Below are 21,173 nucleotides of genomic sequence, written 5' to 3'. Positions count from 1 at the left end.
TTTTGCGTGCAACTCCAGCTCGAGTTTGATAGACAAGCAACACTGCAAACGGTTTATGAAGCTCCAATATCAATTAGCACCAAGTCCCACTCTCCTGCCTCGTGTGCAGCACGAGCAACGACTGCAAGAAACTTAATATGGAGGACAAACCTTTTTTTTTTTAATGATTTCTTGTGTAAAAACAGGCCACCATTAAAAAACAAAACACATGAGCAAAATGCAACAAAGATATTTTGCTTAATTATAATATCAAACTAATTTCCTTTGCAATTGCACTCTTATTAGGAACATATAAATTAAGCAACTATAATAAAAGAAATATGGCTAATAATAATTATTCTTAAGCATACTGAATTTCTGTTTCATGAGTTCCACTGATTATTGCTGCAATAAACAATTATTTTTAAAACCTACAATTATATATCAAGCTCATGTCAAGGCAATTAAATATATATGTAAAACACAGAAATTATTTAAAGTATGAGTCCATTAACATAAATATATAAATTTGGAGTAACAATTGTCTTAACACTGAAATCTATATTAACTCATCCATATTTTAAAACACTAATAAAGTGCTACAAACAAACAGTTTCAGCAGATACAAGCCTCATAATTGTAAAAACTCTCTTTAAAGCATGACTATAAATTTGTAACTAATTATTCAACATTTCCCTGACAAGAAGCTTCCAAACTTCCCCAAATAAAAACAAAAGCTACTTTTATTCTTATAAATTAGCTCATAGCTCCAAAGCTATTTGCAATGTGAACACATAAACTGCACAGAGGTGAAATAATATTTAAATGGCAAACAGGACATCAAAACCACATAAACTCACACCTTTGTTTTTTTCAGGTGATTTAAAACAGGTTTAAAAAGGCCCAGGCTTTCACTCATTAGCAAACAGAAAGTTAAAAAGTCACCATAATCAATCTTAATTTTACCCTTTAAAACGGGTACAATTTAACTGTGAATCCATATATGGCTGTCAGCACAGGGACCTTGTTACACAACAAAACATAACTAAAAATATATAAACAAGCAGCAGCTGAAACTACAGCAGCCTCACAAAACCCAAGAAGTGTCAGCAGGCCTGAAGATGAGACATAAAGCTCACACAGCTTCCTAAATAACAAGACAAAAACTGATGAGCCCTGTGTAACTATATGCATTGAGCTCAGCTGCAATTAAATCCACGAGAATTCCGGCAGTTGTTAACATAATTATTTAAATGCATGATTTAGAAAATACCATAAATAAAGCGAACAGCGTAGAATCGTCCTATATTATTACATCTAAATTGCATTTTCAATGATGTCTCGTAGAGCTTGAATACATGTAAAAAATAAAAAATAAAAATTATACACGAAAAAGATGGGACATTTGCATTAACTGGAGGCCTGTAAATTATGATAATTAAATCTTATAGTGAACACAAAAAATACGCATTTTAATCTTTTTAAAATTTAAATCTGGGCGAACGTTTCTGTCGCAAAATCTCCAAACAAATCGTGGCGAACTTCTGGGAGGAGGGTTTCAAATTTAAATTCACTACTTTTTAAGGCATTCTGTATTTAAACCAAGCGAACAACAACAACAACAACAACAGCAAACTATTAAGTTGCACCTCCACGTGTCACGTTGAGGCAGGCTCTGCGTTACAAAATGAACACCTATACGTATTCAAACAGCACTAGTATTGATCTCGCTGATATGGCGAGGATTCCGCTTTAAGGCCTTTTTCAGCACATGCAAGCACATGCAGCAGCTGTACACACTGCCGATTGGACACATCGGGCACATGTATGGACATTTGCTCCATCTGATTCAGCCTATAGCCGTGCAGTGTGCAGGGCCATCATGGCAGCCATTATGAGGCTCTCCAACATTGCCATGGCCTACGTGCACATTAACTGTGGGGAGTGGCGCAGGCTTTTACACCATGTTGCGCCTTGCAGCTTACAAAACGTCTTTAGATCGAGCCATAAAGCAAGGAAAACGACACAGCAGCTCGATCATTGTATATTTAAAGCATTCAGATTTTTTTGCTACAGTGTTGTTAAGCAAAAAAAAGAAAGGAAAAAACACGAAGGGGCTGCTTAGGCAGGAAAGTAGAAAGCCTGCACTAGAGGGGGAGGACTATGCTGGAAGCACATAAAGTATGGGTCACGTGTTCCTCCACAAGGGGCTTGAATATTTACCTTTTTGTCACGCAATGTAGTTTTTCCCTATAGCCAATGGCATTGTTGTGAAAATGGATGGATCTATAGATGTCGGGGAAGTGTTTAGGCTGTGCAAACTGCCACATACGAGTGACTTTTTCAGGCGTTACGCGTAGGGGTAAAAAAATAGTTTCTTTCTTTAATATACCCAGTCATTTAAAAAAATTTAAAAAGCTCGTGGATTTCTTACGTTTGTGGGCAAGCTGACACAAACACAAGTACACAGCAGTGGTGTCGTGGTTGTGAAGCTGAGGGGCTGACCTATAGATTTACGCACTAAAACAGTCAACCCTAGCTGCTACTTCTTCTCTCTCTTACACACACAGCGTGACTCCCACATACATCCACACGCATGCATATAGGGGAGAAAGAGGCAGCTGATTGGTATGCATCACGTCGTGCATTGCAGTGCAACAGTCAATAAAGAAACCCAACTTTTATCGCCTACATATATGGAAAAATAACCTTGCGTAAGGAGAGGAGGTTAATACATAAACGCATTTGGACCACGTTAATTTCAGCCTAAACTTGAACCAAGTTTAATTTCAGCCTTTAGGTGAGATTTAATTAGGATATATTAATTATTACACGTCAAGCGTGTGCGCGTGAGTCCATGTTTTAAACTGGGATAGGCCTTGCTGCAAGATCACGCGATATGGCAGCAGCCACCGTGTGTTGTGCGGATGTTGGGACTAAACTGTTTCTTTATCGCCCTTTTCTCTCCCCCCAACACCCACCCACCCCTTCAACTCCCTTTGTCTAATCACCACACAATCGCAATTTAATCGCCAGGAAACAAAGCAGCAACATCGTGGCAGAAATCACACACGGCAGCCGAGAAAAGAGGGAAAATCTGCTCGCTATATTTCACAGCGGAAGCCTACAGGTCACACAAGTCTGCCATGGGGCACAGTATAGGCGTATGATACAATGCGTGTGTGTTTGTGGAGAACGTGTGTGTCACAGATTGTAGGCCTACCTTAGTTTTTTGGGAACAGAGTAGTCTACCTCTATCACCTTTCCGTGTAATTCAACTTTACCTGTAGGGACGAAAAACAATTGATAGCGTAGCGTTAGCTGTTGTGTTCATAAAAGTAACAATGCAAGCTGGGTAGGCCTACACACCAACACTTTGAATCACTTCACCAAGTAGGTGCGTCCCCATTCAAAATAGCCAACCCCTGAAAAAAGTAGTGTACACGGGCGCGTTGTGTGCGCGGCGGCGAACAAACTGTATACGTTTACATTAATCCCAACTCGGGGTGAGGTCCTGTGGGTGACAATTGGGGGGGTATCGGCGCCAAAATGAAGCATGATAAGCTTATATACTATGGGGAAAATGGGCAGCCATGCTTTCCACTCCCACAACCCTCACAGTGCAATGAGGGATATTTTTCAGCTCCCAGTAAAGAATGCAACATCAAAAGAGGAGATGGTTTGCAAAGAAGAATTGACTTGTACTCTTTCTATTCTAGGTAGGTGTTTTTCCTAATTCTCCGTGCTGACCCGGCTCGGAGGGTGAATTTGAAGCGCTCTTCGGCGAGGCTTTCAAACACGGCTTTTCGTTACTATTGAGTGGCCTGGCGCAGCACGGAATTAGCGTCTCACCTCGTCCCCCCTCAGCTACCTGTTTATTAGCTCTTTCCTCTGGACCCCCGTGACCCACCTCCAAGACACCTCGTAAAAACATAGCCAGACATCAGAGGAACACGAATCTGACAAGTTTTCCGCGCTCGCTTCGCCGTGCTCTCTTGAATAAAATCAAGATAAAAAATAAGTGAAAAATAATTATGCCTACCCGAACCATCAGACCATCCCATACATTCCAGTGGGTGATTGCAAAGTAGCGCCCCGCACTATCGGAATCCCCAAAATATAGGGTATTGTGCGCGTTAATTGCGTTACGACGACTCGTGCTTTCTTTAAGCAAATGGGCACTGAAGCCCCAAGTGTGTCCTGTGATCGATAATTTATCCAATTTTTGCTGGAGCGTGCATGACTGAGCGTTCATCTAAACTCTGATGGCACACACGGATGTGATCGCAAACACTGTCCCGAACAACATACACAGACACACACACTCTCACACACACACACATATACATATATATATATATGTAAAAGAAATAACACAAGAGCTGCTTAACAGCCTATTTCACATTTCGGACACTCTGACCTACTGTGCTTTTTAAACCTCGTCTTGCAGTTAAACTCGCTGTGAAATTTCCCTGTCACCAGCAGCATCACTTATCAAATCCACACTTACCAGAAAGAGTCTCTATAGCCTTTATGGCCGAGTTCTGATCGGGGAAGTCCACAAAAGCATAGCCGGATTTCAGTAGGACCTGGTCGGCCACTGGCAGCTTCCTCTCCCCAAAGAGCTGCTTCAAGTCCTCGACAGTGACCGAAGGACTTAAATTCCCAACATATAGTTTGTTCATGATCTGAAAGGAAAAATCTCGAAGGGGTATCAGATCTTAGAGTGAGAGAATGGCGATATTCAGAGAAGTAGAAAAAAAATTAAAAAATAAAAAATAAAATAGAAAAAATCTGTTGGGATTAAAAAAAGACGCAGCAATCACCCCCCAGGATAGTACTAAGCTATAGGCGACCCCCCGGCACCAACTGGCCCTGGCCAAACTCTTTTAACAGGGACTGAGGGAAAAGTGTCGTCGCTACGACGCTACTCTGGAGCCAACAAGCACCGCCTCTAAATAAAATCTCCCTTAAAATCACAAGAAAAAAATTGTTTGGAGGTGCATGTGGGTTCACTGCTGCTCTCCCAGCACAGAAAGTGCAGTAGGGTATGAAAGTGGCATGATGAGCAGTGGGTACATTCAGCAAAGGGATGGGCTTAAAGGAGGCAGAGGGGTTATATTAACAAATCATAATAAGGGCCGTGCCACGGGTCCCTCCAGGCTGGGGGAGTGAAGAAAGGGGGAAAAAAGAGCTACTGTGTGGAAAATCAAGTCGTTGTCACTGCACTTGTCGACTCAAAGAGTGTCACTGATCCCCACAGTTTGCCTTTTATTTATTTATGAGCCACATAAAAATATGGATTTATGGCGGCGTGTAAGATGTGGGCCCAATCCTCGACCATGAACACCTGTTATTACGCATATATTACACTCCAATAAGACCACCTCAGGTAATATTTGTGATTTTGTAAAATCTGAATATAATTATAAAACTGTAAAAATGAAAAAAGCAAACACCAACAACAAAAAAGAGAGAATATGAACGTAACTGTCTTAAGTAATACAGAAAGTGAAAGCTTGGCTTGCCTGTACACGAGGTCCTTGCAGGAATAATGGTGAATTAGCTACTTATTACTACTTATATTCATGACTTATACAGCCTTACCAGAGGCATCTGTTTTGGCACCAATATCTCTTATTGGCTTTTACACTTTTTAATTAAAGGTGGCGACAGTTTCCATTTTTAAGCCTTGAATAGTACCAACAGCCCCAGTGCGCAAATTGTAAAAAAGGAGCAAATATTTATTTTAAGCTGCTGATAAGAAGGAGCGAGGGGATCCCAGGCCTTGTGCTGCATGCGCCTCCATGCGGTGCCACTCAGGCCATATATATATATATATATATATATATATATATATATATATATATATATATATATATATATATATATATATATATATATATTTTACCCTACGCATGATGTAGCATCCCGTCTCTTTTGTGTGTGCGCACGGATGGGTGTGTTTGGGAGGGAAGCACGGCTAAGTATGTATGGCGAATTTCAAACAAAGGCTGAAATGTCAGTGAAAGGTTGTGGCTGCAGGGCTCGTGCATGGATGTGTAGTCCTTCTACCTACACTACCGAAGAAGGGGGAGGAGCCTCGTGCTTACAGCAGCTGAGTGTTTCTACATGTGACTGGCCTGTGCCTTGGAACATTACTGCCACCCCACTGTAGTGGAGACAGTGCCAACAGCAGCAGTACTGACCATCCCTGCCCTGTTTACGTCAGTATGCGAACAGAGGAATGTCCAAACTGTGGCCTATTTACAAAACAAGCTATTTAGTTACTTTCCTTGGTGACCTGCTAACACAGTTGTCTTGGGTCTTTACGCTTAGAGATCAGAATCACCATTCAAACAAGTCATTAAGTCGCTTTAAACGCATTAATAGCTACTTGATTAATGTTACCACTCCCCATCATCAGTATAGAAGTCATAAAATCACATCCATGCGCCGCATTTGCATTTCCCCGTGAAAAGCAGGGTTTGTTTACATGTGTTCTTTTTATGTGTTATGCCCAATTAGGTCAGTGTGCTGACAAATCACGCCAGCCACCCAAAAATTATTTCCACTCTGAGGGGAAAATTGAGCTGAGAGTGGAAGGGATGTGACATTTGGGAACGTGCTGAAAACTGCTGAACAAAACTCACTACACACTGCACATGTAGACTTGTGGTAGAATATGGAAATAAATAGGCTTATGCACTTTCCAAGGTGTGGTCACTGGTTGCTGGTGTCTTTCTGCTGGTCTTCCCCTTTTTTTGGTAGTGAAAAAAAAACATCTTTGTGAATTTTTCTTGCTTCTAACTTGCATTAATTTTTACGGTATCCTTGCCCAACACTGTTTTATTTATCATTTCTAACATCTTTTACTTTAATTCAAGGTTTAAAGTACTAATTTATAAATTATGGAAGTTACAATGCTCCCTTGCAAAGTATTTAGTTTTATTAATTTCAACACTAAAGCCACAAAATAAACTGTTGAATAGGGTTTGGGGTAAATAACCATTCAAATCAGAGTTGAATTTAGTGATATTGATATATATTTAGTGAATCTAGAGTATTGTTGTATCTTCTGTGTGTCTATTTCTTGCTTGGTTGTGCAGTAAACCAAAGTGTAAAGCATCCATTTATCAGAATCAGAATACTTTATTGATCCCTGGGGGAAATTATTTTTTTGTTACAGTGCTCCATTATACTCAGTGAAACTCAAACAGCTGGAGGGCATCAAATACATCAGATATGGTTAATTTTAAGATTTAGAATTTTTTAAAATTGTCAATATCTCCACTGTGGGAATCTAATTAATTTTAACAGTTAATCACCCAAATTCTGGACAAAACCAAAAATAATTTGAGGTGCTTGTATGCACCACAAATTAAGTCCTTTCACCTCAATGGTCTTGGCGTGAAGCGAGGAATCTCAGAACGGATATTGCAAAGCCTGGACAAATAAAACAAAAATTATCTGCATGGCTTGATCTCACTTGAGATAAGAGGGGGGGGGGGTTGTGTTTTTTTTAATAATTTGGGTGAACCGACCCTTTGAGTAAAGAAACTGCCTGTTTTTACAAGACACAAGCTGTGCCTCTCCGCCTCCCCCTCTCCTCTCTGGCAAAAAGGGAAAAACTACAATAAGCAAAGAATCCAACAAGTAATTTTTCCATGTAATGTACTCTATGTCATGGATACAGATTTGGACGATTTGTGACCAGCAGGGGTAGATGTTGGACTTTGCTTTCCTGCAGCTAGGTGCTACTCCGAGGCTCTTGCTTCACCTTGTGGTGAAGTTTTAAACAGTGTGCTTGGTGTAACTGACTTGATTTCACAGTGGCTGTTTAGCTGCATTTAGTCACGGATCAGTTTTCCTCAAAACCATGTTAAAAAAATAATCATAAAGCAGTCCAACGACTCACCTTCTTCTGACATTAAATAAACGTTTTCTATGGCTATACAAGGCAAATCTATTGTGGACAAACCTGCTGTACTACAATTTGGTAACCTTTGACGCTCAACAAAGCAGGCTGGAAAATGATATTGATATTCTAGTCTTACTGACAACCTGAAGCACTTTACGCTGCCCACCACATTCATAGTTTTCAGGCTATTCATGCAGCACTTTAATCCTGTGTCTACAGCCAGTTTAGAAGCACCAATTAGCCTGATAGTACTTCAGCTTTTTATGGCATTGGGAAACTGACGGAAAGTTCATGCCTCAAACCCTTATTTATTATCAATCATTAACAATTAAAAAAAAGGATCCATATGTAATTTAATGTTAATAAGGGTCAGCATGATTGCATCAACAAACTCCTCTTTGTGTATTTTTCTCCTAAGAAGTCATATTCATTTTAGATCATTCCCCTGGTTGACTTAAAACCTAAAGTTTGCATTGAAGAAGCGGATTTATCTGCAAACAGTCCCCACTTGCTGTCTAAGTTGTAGTGAAACTTGGAAATTGTGTAATGGAAACCAGAAACAGAGACTATTCACTTTCAGAGAAGAAGTTGTACATTACTGCTGCAACCAACAGATGTCAAAAGGTCCAACTTTAGGCCATTACACGGCAAGCATGTTGCAAAAAAGTGACACGAAAGCCCAGATTTTTCAGTTCTGAATTGGTCAATCCATCCATCCATCCTCTACCGTTTAACTGGGTTCAGTTTGTGGGTGCAGCAGTCTGAGCAGAGAAGCCCAGACTTCCCTCATCCCAGACACCTCCTCCAGCTCATCCGGGAGGGTCAGGGTGCATGCCTGGCTACTTGTGATTGCTGTGGTTATCTGCAGTTTGTATGGTAGAAGCTGAATTATCTGCAAACATTCACCATTTGTTGTCAATCCAGGAGGTATCCTAGTCAGATGCCTGAATCACTTTAACTGGCTCCTTTCAACGTGAAGGAGCAACTCTATTCCGAGTCCCTCTTGAATGACCGAGCCCCGCCACTCTTCAAAGGAAACTCATCTCTCCCACTTGTATCCGCGACTACATTCCCAGAGCTTGTGACCATAGGTGAGGGTAGGGGGACTGGTTAATCGATAGCTTAGCTTCTATACTCAGCTCTCTCTTCACCACAACAGATCTGTTCAGCATCTGCATCACTGTGGACATCATCCCAATCCACCTGTCAATCTCATGTCCCACTCTTCCCTTACTCTTGAACAAGACCCCAAGACACTTGACCTCCTCCACCTGCACGGGAATTAGCACATCCAAGTCCAAGACCATAGATCTCAGATAGAAAACGGTATAGTGCCAGCTATGGGTGAGGGATGAGTTACTACCCCAGGTGGAGGAGGTCAGAACTTGTAACGTATAAACATCAAACACGTTGCGTTTCTGCAGAACATTTGTCCTCAAAAAACACACTGTTGACACCAAGCAACGATGAGCCGATCCTGATGTTTCTAAACCAGAAAAGGGAGAAACTGAAATTCTGGATTCATTACTTTGACTTTAGAGAGCCAACTGACCTAGAGAAGCATCTAGCTGTGTTTGAGGTTTAAAAAAAATAAATATAAAATAGTATAACCCTTTTACCATTTGTATATTCAGCACAGAGGCAAGTTTTGAGCTATGCTTGTTGCCAAACAAGTTGTCTAACTGGTCAGATCTGTTTACTCTGGTCTGAAAAGTTAGGGGGAAAATAAATTAATTAAAAAGTTCCAGCGGGGTTAAAAAAACAAACAAATCCATCCAGCTAAACGTGGTCGGCATGAACAGCTGCAGTAAGGAAAGGACGAGGCCTGAGTGATTGAGCTTTTAACAGGAAGATTAAAATACTTTTGTGTTTTACTATTTCATCAAAGCAGTTTTATTCCTGATGTTATCCTCACCCACTTGACACTATACAAAGCCCTCCAGAAAATTTAACTTAACTCAAATCAATAGAAACGCCTTGCACTAGATATTTTAAAATTCTGTAGAAAGAATCTGCATAAATATGATAAAGTCAAGGCTTTAATATATTCATGTCAGCATTACAAATATCTTGCGAATGCAATAGTCTGTTGTAAAAGGCATAAAATACTGCGAGGAAGGACACGAGTCAAGGTGGGAAAAACAGATCTCCTTTTTAATCTGCTCCACTACACAACATAAATCTGACATGAGTATAACATTTACAACAGGCGTTCAAAACATGAAAGGACCGCTTCATAAATTTACTATACTTAATGTATTTTAAGCAAAAAGGTGTTTGATGATTAGAGTAAGAAAGATGTACTCTGAAGTCAATCATATCTGTCTTTACAAAACGTAACAACCCCCCCCCCAAAAAAAAAGAAAAGAAATTCTGCACATTTGGGAAGATAAGGGGACAGAAGCCTTCAATATCGACCTGTGGAACAAAACAGGGTAATTAAATGACACAATACAACATGCTGGATTCTTCAATAAAAACATCTGATACTTTATTGAAATGACTTACGGGGAGAATAAGACCGTGACCTCGATCGAGACCTGTAAGCGCCTCTGTAGTACGGTGAAGGAGATCGCCTTCTAGAGGAACAAAGACCGTTTATCATTTTTGTCAGTGTCAGAGGGGGATAAAATAAAGAACAGCAAACCCAAATACGACACGATGAGAACAAAGGAACCGCTGATATCCTTTAACAGTCACCTGTATGATCTGTAGTAGTCCCTGTCATCATAGCGGTCGTATCCACCTCGGTCATATCCACGGTCGTAACCACGGTCGTAGTCACGTGAATAGCGTCGGGGACCGCTTGGACCGCCTCCTCCGCTACACAAAAACAATAACATAAGATTTTTCACGCTACACAAAGCGTACTTTTGCCTTATTTTACTGTTACATTCTCACCTCCAATGAAAAAGATTTAAAAGAAGGTTTTTGGTGCAGCAATATATACCTCTTTTTCACAAATTTCACCTAGCAACTGCCAGAACCTACTTGCTTACACTGTTCCCTAGTTACCTGTGGTTATCAGGGGGTCACTGACTAGACTCTAGGGCTGTGTGACTGAGACCTTAGCAACCACTCGCCAAGAGGTTGGAGAAAGCATATTTTCCCAAGTGATCATTGATGGCCAGGGATTTGCTGACCAGTCTCTAAGCCCGTGTGGCTCAGGCCTTTGAAGAGGTTAGTTGTGTCATTTTTACCATTAAAATCTCTGTGTTCATTTTAGGTTCAACTGGATACAACTTATGACACAGGGACAAATTTTGTAAGAGCCTGTTTCTATTTTCTTTTTTCCTTTACTGTCGACTGAATAAATGTTGAATAAAAACACTACTTTTCATGTTTAGTAACACTAAGAATTTTATTTCAGATGCTTTGATGTGTCCATAAGTTAGCGCTGTCTTATATTACAAGCATTTTAACTGTGTCTTTGTTTAAAAACTTATTTAATTATTCCACACAAAGAGATTGCTTACTATGTGGGCCGGCCCATGTAAATTCCAGGTGTTGGGGTGTGAGGTCTTTTTGTAATGGAGAAGTCCACCCTGATTGTACGCCCGTCCAGCTCCATGCCATTGGCTCGCTCCTTCGCCTGGAAGCGAACATAAATTACACTTGCCGTCCTAGAGGATATTTTAAGTATAGGTGTGGCAGGCGGGGTTATTTATTATTGTTCTTGTACCTCTTTGGCATCATCTGTGTTCTCGAAATACACAAAAGCAAAGCCCCTGGATCGCCTCGACTGCTGGTCATACACAATGGAGACATCGTCCAGGGGGCCGTATTTGGAGAAGACGTCCCTCAGATCCCTCTCTGTGGTGTACAAGCTCAGGCCAAAGACTCCCAGGCAGCAATTCGGATCTGGATTAGCCTGCAAATTTGAAAGGTTTCAAGATTTGGATGTGATCATTTTCTCATTAAAATGATTCATTAAACCAATACATCCTCTGTTTTTAGATATCACACATTGCTAAGCACATACACGGTTGCCAATGTGCCTCCGACGATTGGACATGGGTGAATGGCTGTGGCTTCTGCGCCGACGCTCTCCGCTGTAGGACCTACTGTGAGATCGGTGATGATAGGATCGGGAGCGGGAGCGGCTGTAGTGTCTCCGTGAGCGGTGGGAATGTGACCTATAGAGAGCGAGAGAAACAAACAACCCATATTTATACGTTCTCTGGCAATTTTCAAGTAATTCCACAAATTTACATTTGTCTTTATGAAAATTATAGCATGGACCAAAAAAAAAAAAAAAAAAGAGCATGAAATACTTAAAATAACTGCCAAAACATCCCAGACTCTAGTGAAAAGTAACCCCACTTACCACTGTCACAATCTCTAACACTAAACCCTCTGTGACGTCAAATTTCCGACAAGGCTTTGTTCACATTGTCGCAAACTTTTGAAAACCGACAATTTACTTTGGATTTCTGTGCAACTTAAAGTGTTTCTATCAAAAATACACCTGGTGCTGTATTGCTGAATGACAGCGCTGCCCTTACACCTTACAAACAGAGTAAAAAGTCTCTCTCCTGTGAATGGGGAAACAGAATGCACAAGTCAAATGTCTTATTGGAGGTACTTTAAGCTGCTCCCTTATTTCCCTAGGGGCTGCCACAGTGTGGATTGATCTGCATGTTTGCTTTAACACAGCCCTCCTACTTATCCAGGCTTGGGACCACCACTAGGAGTAATAATATTAAAGAGATGAACAGGTGCAATTTTTTGCATGCTTATCCAATAATTTGACACCATCCAGTAGGGATGTTCCTGGCAACTAATTTCCTAGTCATTTAAAGGATAGAAATATTTTTTTAATAGCCTAAAAGTAATAAAACAGTCAGAAAACAGGTAGAAGTGCACACAGTCTAATGGATGAAACACTGCACACAGAAATACTGTGTGTGTATTTAAGAGCTATTTAAAACCATTACTCACAGTCTTCTATAACCACATCATATTTAAATGTTGATGAAATGTGTGCCACTTTGCATCATGTAAAACAAGCACAATGTCAGATTAATTTGCAGCGTGTAGCTAAACTTAGCGATGCTAGTTAAATGCCAGTTTCCTGTGACGTAGCCAACACACAAACCTTCTGTTTTTTAAGATCAAAGTACTGCAAAACCCGCCGGCTCGTGCCTCTTTCGCTTGGTAACAACTTCCCGTCACAGAGGTTGAGAGTGAGAGATAGAGACAGGCTCTCACCTGCCGGGGCTGGAGACAACTACGTAACATCTGAGACTGAACCGTTAAGCTGCGTTTTGCCTCAATGAAATATGAACATATAGTTTAACTGAATAGTGTTTGTGTTGTCAACCATCAAGAGCTGCAACATTTAATTCCCCACTGAAAATTTGCACTGAAAGTGTAAATTTTACTTGCATGGTCTGATCTACTGACATTGCCACTGCGTTTGTAGCACAGTGACCAGGACACTCACTCACACATGAAGCAGACATTGGCAGGCAATGCAGATGTAAATGTCTTTTTTTTGTTTGTTTGGGGTTTTTTCAACAACTTGGAAGTGAAACTCTTGAACTTTTGCAAGATTTGTCAATGGCCAGAGAAACGGAAGAAGTCAGCTCCACAGAGAAGTCCCCTGTCTGGGTTTGAACCCAGGATTCTCTTGCCGTGAAGCCCTGAACAGGGTGGGTATAACATGAAAGTGGCCATATTGAGTCTGTTTATTGATAGTAGAGAATTTTATGCGTGTATTACTCACCAAGATTTTGACCTTGACCGAGAGCGAGATTTGGAGTGGGAGCCTCCTTTTGAGTGGGCAGGAGATTGAGCTGGGGACTGGCTCCCCAACTTCCCAGAGCCCCGTGGGGTCACGCTCCTGGATGCAGAGCGAGACTCCTGAACGAACCACACACATTTTTTAAAATCAGCACCAATAAAGTGATCAACACATACATTTGCCAAAAATATTACTGTGTATTTAAGAATTAAGACTATCCTGTGAAAAGTACAGGAAGAAAACTGAATTTAGGATTGTGAAATAGGAGTGCTGTGTAGCCATGGATAATATGACATCAATATGTTTACATTAATATGTTGTTAAATAGTGGGGAAAAAAAAGAAAATTGTCAGTTGTGAGATAAAATTGCAATGATTTAAACTAATGTGTGTGTATTGAATAAGAAGAACATGCACGCATTTGACAAACAGACCAGAAATTTACTTAGCGCAGTGACCTTATCCAGATTACTTCCTTAACTTCATTTCTGTAACTTCATTACTTGACATTATTCTTCTTTCTTCAATTGTCTTACTTCTTCTTACTTCCCCATCTCTCACACACTGCCCATACTTCTTCCCTCCTCATGTTTTAGCATGCATTCAACAATTCAGCTTCACACATCTGAGCTTCATATTATTGAAAATAAAGTGGACTTCTTCCGTATTTTCTTCGTCCAACCTTAACCTTTATGAAAAAGAAAAGGATGAAGAATATATGACTGCAATTAAAACTGCACGCTCATTCAACGTTTAATGTTGTATTATTATTATTATTATTAGTAGTAGTAGTAGTAGTAGTAGTACGAGCTAATGACATTAATGGGAATGTTAAAGACCACATTATACATACTGTCAGTGTTTTTATTAATATTCACGCTCAGTGGTTTTGCTTTCACTTTTGTGTTTTTCTGGCCACTTTTCCTAAGAACTTCCTCAAAAACAATTTGGAATAATTGAGAGGTAAAACCGGGTGTGATCATTTTTTAAAAATTACAACTAAAACTGAAGGATAAGGATGTGAAGGTAACTTCTTGTGATTCCCTTTGCCTTCCTTTAACAATATATTTTCCCAAATTTCCTTCTTACATAATTTCTGACAAATGGCCTTTAAGTCACCATAGTGTTCATCAAACCACTGACTGTGAATATTTTATAATTAAGATTAAAACTACCAACACTGTCTCCATTTTTTTGTGGATAACTCCAAAATAAAGTCTTAAATTTGCTCCAACGACCTCAAGATGTAGCAGCCACTCATTTGTACTGAGCAGCACTTAAAACCTGTTCTGGAAATGCAAAGACAGAAAACTGTTGCTATCTGTTACGATTACATAATATATTGAAAACCATAAAGATTAAATATTAACCAAAAAAAGAAATCCAATAAGAGGCAAAAAAAAACTTGTTAGTTAAGCAACAAGCACCCAGCACCTTGCAGGAACTAATACAAACCAGTTCAAAATATGGGTTTACATGCAGAAAATAAATTCTTCATTTCTTTTTTCTTAATCTGCCATTTGCCCTCCCACATATATTTAATAACATGGGAACACAGGGCATATCACACACCCATTAAACAGACAGAAGCATTCAGGAGCTGTGCAAGGTGAGGGGATATTAAACAGTTCACTACAGGAAGGATATTACTGCACACAGGTCAGTCAGCCCAGCAAGTATTAATCAAACTTATCCATAATGCTGGTGCTTGTGGCGTATCAGCTTTAACCGTTTTAAGATGGTGTGGGAGAGCTGCATGAGTTAATAAAAATGAATTTTTAAAAAAAAAGGTCAAATCTTGAGGTCGTTAGTTTTGTTTTAAATTGCTGTAATGCCTAAGAACTAAGGAAACCCACAATGACATTCAAAGATTAATAACCAGCAGACGTAACATGATATAATTCAATCCGGGGAAGGGGGGGACAAAACAAAAACAAAAACAAACAAACGAGCAAAAAACAACAACAAAACAGCGAAAATATAACAGTTCGTTAGGCAAATGTCTTCCACTGAATCCGCAACGACATGAAATATTTTACTTGGTTTCTACGCACAATCATAGGACGAATCAGACGAAGAAGCTAAAATTTACATGAAAATTACTGAGTTTTAACAATTTAAAAACGTTATAAACATGTTTGCCGACATTGCAGTGTTTTCAGTGCAAACCCCGGCTCGTAAACAAAAAAGCACCAGGCCTAGCTTTCATCTATAAGCTAGTCTTAGCCAGGTAGCTAAAGATGAACTAAAAACTCGTATCCGTTGGGCATAAAATCGCCTTTTATTGTTTAAATTTGTGCAATTTATTTTCTTTCTAAAACCCAGCTTTCGACCAAAGAGTTGTGCCAACAAGGTAAGCTGGGTACTACTAGCCAACAAAATATGAACAAGGTTGTTACCGTTACAATTTCAGTTACCCTGTCAAACCCAAGGATTTAAAATGTTTAATGCATTACAAACGGTAATAAAATGTATACGTACCCGGCTTTTGTCGTTATCGCTCATTTTTGAAATTTAATATATTGTTGACAGATACTCTACAATCTACACTACACAGTGTGAGACTCTAGCTCCACCCCCGGGTCTGCGTCTAGAAAGATCCAGCAGTCTCGGGGCTGGCTATCGCGTTTTTACGTGCCAAACCCGAGATTTGGTTACGTGTAGAATTTCCCCCAAGGGGCCACGTGAGAAACTCGAATTTTTGTGAAACAAGCTGAAATCAATTCTGCACGATGTTAATTTTTTTTTAAATTTCTTTTAAAACTGGTACGGGTAGGAGTAGATGTAACAGTTAGGCAATGGAAATGTAAAATAGGCACAGCAAATATGCCAACGTTTTTTTTCAACAGTAAACTTTTAACTTTATAGCATGTCCTGTTGCTATTTTGCTTGTAGTTTAGTTACTTCATCAGCACTTTTTCAGTTCTTTTATTTTTTGCATTTCTTCTGTGAAAGAAATGTAGTCTGTTTTGTACAATGCCAGCAAATAGAAAAACTCTGTGACAGAAGGTGAATAAAAAAACAAAACAAACACACATACAACTGAAATAGCAAAATAAAAATTAAAACAAAAGCTCACAATGGAAGTGATTGAGGGAGACAGTAATGTGACAAAACAACTGGGGAAGTGAAAGAAACCGAAACATGCAAACTCTGCACTAATCCTTATTAAGGAAATACAAGTATACACATTCCCTGGCCACTTTATTCGGTATACCTGGTCAACTGCTCTCTAATGAATATGTAATCAATAAATGGCACAACAGCAACTCAAAACATGTAGGCAAGTAGACATGGCAAAGACAACTTCCTCAAATTCCTCAAATTTAAGTGACTTTGAATGCAACGTGGTTGTTGGTGCCAGATGAGCTGATTTTAGTATTTCAGAAACTACTAATTTACTGTTATTTTTGCACATTTCTATGGTTTATAGAGAATTTAAAAAAAGTGAATGGCAGTTTTCTGGGTAAAAACACCTGGTAACTCAAAAAACACTCATTACAACTAAAATGCAGGGGCTCACCAAAACAAGATCAGCTCCTTGTTCAGCGTATGGCATAAAAGATTTATACAGCTTTAAAGGGAAAAGAAGGCTCAATCACTAGGAAGGTGTAAATAATGAAGTGGCCAAGAAGTGTACATAAGTAAGTGTTAGCTTAACACTACAATAAGATAAGTGGCAAGTTTTGCTTAATTCTACAGTGAGTGGTGCATAAACTCCCAGACATTATGTAGCCTGGCAGAATGCACAGTTTAATGCTGCAGCAGTGTAATATCGGCACCCTTAAAAGCTACAAAAAGAGAGTGACATGTGTTAGTTTCTACAGGGGGTGGCACCATTGTTATTGAAGTCCCCGTGGAATATATAAAATCATAATATATTTATCCATCAAGAAGAGGGAAACACGTCAGATATTTACAGCAGTGAAATTGTGAAAGTGAGTAAAATTAACCCAGAAGTGAAATTCATATTTTTCCATCGATTTATACTGTGGCAGGTGATGTGCTAAAAATTAACCATACTGTTGATATTGCAGTTTGCATAGTTAACTTCACCAGGGCAAGAGCAGTGAATCACACAGTTTGTTACACTTTTTATTCTGTTTTGAGCACTTCAGGTCAGCATCACTGCTGGTTTTTATTATCTCAAAGAGGAGATCATTTTAACACATAAGGACACATGCTCAGAAGACATTGGTTCTCTTTCTCAGGGATGAAGTTCAACAAATCCAGACACAGATCTTCTCTCAGTGAAAATCAAATGTCCAGTGTCTTTTCCATTTCCACCTGGGACATCAATGGACTTGCTCAAGTCCAAAACTACAGCAGCCCTGAGAGATCAGAGATATCAGCTTACTGTGAAATTAAATGTCAGTGACTTTGCTTACTTCAAAATGGTAATATGTTGAACATCTTGTTTACCAGCTCTTGACAAAAAAAAAAAAATCTGCCTAATAACATCCACTGTTTATTTTTCACATATGTGAAGTTTATACATAGTTTATACTTTCATGTATGTAAGTGCGAAATCATTTATTCTACTTTTACACCTGAAAGCAGTGTCTATTTTTTAAAACTTGTAGTCTGTCTCTGGAAAACAAAAATAAACCATTAGCCATTTTTTATTTTTTATTTTTCATTTTTAATTTAAAGTAAGCAGAAGATAGACAAGAGCCATAAAATAGATCAGAGATCGGATACAATGATGTTACTGGCATCAGCGGGCACTTAAAACTGGTGAGTTTTGTTTTTGGCACTTTATTTATACTAGAGAAATGCAGCCTTTAGTTGTTATCTGGTAATTTATAACACCCCACGGCAGAAGGTCTTGAATCAATAAAAGCTCAAAGTGCAGACTAGACAGTGAAAATAAAATATACATTGCTATAGACTCAGGTTAAACCACTGCCCAGATTATCATCTCAAGCTGAGAAGTTGTAATAAACTATTTGTGACATCTGGCAGGACATTACAGCAGAGGTTTCTGGATCCAGTTAGTCATCGGTAGCTATAGTGAGAAACAGAGAGGAAATCCAGTCAGTCCTTTTCAACTTTTTTTCTAACAACTGTCAGTTTACTGTATAAATCTACCAACCGCAGTTATAGAGGATATTTATTTTATGAAGATCCATTACGCTAGGACCATCTCGCTGGCCGATGGGGATATAGGGATCTGGTTTGGGGATTATTGTTGGTCCGCCATCTTCAGAGAAGGCATATCTGTATCAAAGATGCAAAACATATATGATACAGGGATGCCCGAGTCTAAATAACAGATAATTATGTTGAATCAGAGAGCAACTCACCGTCCATAATGCATGACAGAGCTGTAGTCATATGGGCTGTTGAGATTGTTTGTCACCTGTTTCCTGAAGTTATGTATGTGCTCTGCCAAAAAAACCCAAAAAAACCAAAACACATTCACACTCATTTTGTGAAAAATCTAGCCACTGCAATTAGAATGACGTAGTGATAAAACGTGCGAACCTGGCATGATGTTTTTCCATATAATTGTGACATAGTTGTCACGGTCTGATCGGGATTGCTCGTGTACGAAGCCGAGAGCATGCATGAATTCATGAGCAGCGATTCCCGACCACATGCACCCAGGAGTCTGCAGTGACAGGGTCTGGCTTCCCCCAGTCTGCCCCAGAAATGACCAGCAGCTAGGGAGGGATGCAGAGCACAAATTCTACGGTATGTACAATCATCACAGCACACTGTAAGAAGCCATAAGCAGGAGTCACGCTCACCCATATCTAGGCTGAACGTCAAGGAAGTTGCCTTCGTGAGTGCGGGGAACAAATTTAACGCATGTTCCAGCGGAAATGTCTTGCATTCCAGTTTCTATGGTGATTCTGTCCATGTCGTCTAAAGTTAGGTTGAAAGAATGCACAAAAAAGGCAAAATATGAAATAATAAAGGGATATAAGAAACCGGAAGCATCTCCTTAAGTCTTAAAGCTTCATACCATACAGTGGAGAGATGATGTAGGGTACATAGACAAATCCATCCACAGATTTAGGCCACAGACAGGTGTTGTCGGCGCAGGTTATGGCACTCCTTACATGAGAAACAGCAATATCGCCGTCCCTTATTGACATTCCTCTTGGGGCTCGTATCTCTGATGAGAAAATGCATTCTTTTCAATATGCAGGGAAAAAACTGACATCAGTACAATTCTATGTAATTTACAGTTCACTTACTGCGATTGACCTCCAGGATTTGATCCATTGTGGTCATTTCATCATGCTCTATATTTTCCTCTGAACACAAAAATAAATATGGAATAAACAGAAAATCACTGTGAAAATGCAAGTTGAGGTGCAAGGAATCGGGACCCACCAGAGAATTTCCTTTTCAACCTCACTTTCCCCTCGTGCACACCAGTCGAATTCTGTCGCACAAAAAATGTTGACATATTTCAGCTGCAAAGCATGACAAGACGAGAAAAAAGGAGTCTATATACTCCTCTTAATTATATACTTACTTTAACAGGTATTGTGTTCGCCTGGGTCAACAAGCCAAACAAGATAACCAGAAGTATAATGGAAGAATGCATTGTTGTGTTTCAGGCTGGTTCACCAGTTTCAATCCAGCGCTCTCCTGATGCAGGAGCTAAATGAACTCCTCACCTCTGCTGAATCTATATACCCACTTCTCCTCCGCTGCTCTGTACTGATTGGGCCTCAATTCAGATGATGAAGCATGATTAAGATCCCTCATCATGCGGTGTGTGTAATTTACTCTAAATCCACTGCTGATCCATAACAGGTGGGCCTGATGCTGACCTTCACTTATGCCCTGTACTTATTGCGTGCAAGATTCAGCACTTTCAGAAACAAGGCACTTAAAGGTGTTTTTGCTGTCCGAGTTCAGCCCAACAGACCAGCAATTTGTGTCTGACTGAGCTGGCAACTAGTGATTTTGTGATATGCTATCAGATGATAACTGTCTTGGCAACGGTCATTTTTTGTCACACAGTTAAATATATAAAAACAAAACTTTATCCTTTTCCAAATATCGCTTCTATTCTTATCAAGGGGCTAATTTTGAAGGGCAGTGACGAAGCGAAGATTCTCATGTGTCAGCACTTTATGAAAACTTCCCTTGTGGTGATTGGACAAACAGAAGAAACTACTGCATCTTGAGTTAAGGTAGCACATTTTTAAATATAGAGAACATGTCTATTTATTACCAGAGACTTTGTTCTTTAACCTTCCTCATTAAAACAGATTCAGATCTCCTGTTTAATGTGATCAAGTCACCTGTTCTAAGATTCTTCACATACCTTATTACCCTGCCTCTGCTTTATTACTCTTTATCTCTTATTGATCCGTAATATTACTGTTGAGTGCATTACCACGTGTCTATTTCAAACCAGGCTATCTATTGTGAGACATATTTTTACATAAAGAGAAATATCCAATTTAAAACGCACAAAATTTCATGTACACCAAGGATTTGCTGATAGAAGGTTTGAATCAATCTTTATTGAAACTGTTCATATAATTCAACTGCAGTTTTG

The 21,173-nt window shown here is 39.5% G+C and overlaps 3 protein-coding genes across 7 annotated transcripts in view; all 3 read right to left on the bottom strand.

The window, feature by feature from the left end:
- Nucleotides 1-4,906, bottom strand: part of igf2bp2a (insulin-like growth factor 2 mRNA binding protein 2a) — a 56,864-nt gene extending 51,958 nt beyond the window's left edge. For 2 of the 4 annotated variants that reach the window (XM_035906688.2, XM_006788573.3), the window contains exons 1-2: nt 4,490-4,906; nt 3,203-3,263 (exon numbers count right to left, since the gene is read on the bottom strand). In XM_035906688.2, the coding sequence (XP_035762581.1) occupies nt 3,203-3,263; nt 4,490-4,664 (236 nt within the window). In that variant the 5' untranslated portion in view covers nt 4,665-4,906. Of the gene's footprint in view, nt 1-3,202; nt 3,264-4,021; nt 4,162-4,489 lie in introns of those variants that run through there. The other 2 variants (XM_006788572.3, XM_035906689.2) reach the window with 2 other exon arrangements.
- A 5,121-nt stretch (nt 4,907-10,027) lies between these two features.
- tra2b (transformer 2 beta homolog) lies at nt 10,028-16,273 on the bottom strand. Of its 2 annotated transcripts, none has more exons than XM_006788564.3 (8): nt 16,127-16,273; nt 13,629-13,765; nt 11,883-12,036; nt 11,583-11,771; nt 11,377-11,492; nt 10,601-10,723; nt 10,409-10,479; nt 10,028-10,318 (listed from the first exon to the last, which is right to left on the bottom strand). In XM_006788564.3, exons 1-8 carry the CDS (start codon nt 16,148-16,150, stop codon nt 10,308-10,310), a joined length of 825 nt encoding a protein of 274 aa, XP_006788627.1. In that variant the 5' UTR covers nt 16,151-16,273; the 3' UTR covers nt 10,028-10,307. The 2 variants fall into 2 exon arrangements, with proteins under 2 accessions (XP_006788627.1, XP_006788628.1); XM_006788565.3 differs by having other exon boundaries at nt 10,409-10,476.
- Nucleotides 16,274-18,732: 2,459 nt separating this feature from the next.
- On the bottom strand, nt 18,733-20,207 carry LOC102799967 (hatching enzyme 1.2-like). Its single transcript, XM_006788566.2, has 8 exons — nt 20,136-20,207; nt 19,991-20,042; nt 19,852-19,911; nt 19,617-19,769; nt 19,399-19,516; nt 19,133-19,311; nt 18,952-19,033; nt 18,733-18,865 (listed from the first exon to the last, which is right to left on the bottom strand). Exons 1-8 carry the CDS (start codon nt 20,205-20,207, stop codon nt 18,733-18,735), a joined length of 849 nt encoding a protein of 282 aa, XP_006788629.2.
- Between the last annotated feature and the right edge of the window lie 966 nt (nt 20,208-21,173).

The sequence above is a fragment of the Neolamprologus brichardi genome, chromosome 16 (assembly GCF_056152115.1).
Source record: "Neolamprologus brichardi isolate AB-2024 chromosome 16, ASM5615211v1, whole genome shotgun sequence".
NCBI lineage: Eukaryota > Metazoa > Chordata > Actinopteri > Cichliformes > Cichlidae > Neolamprologus > Neolamprologus brichardi.
This window is presented reverse-complemented; position numbering and strand designations above follow the sequence as displayed.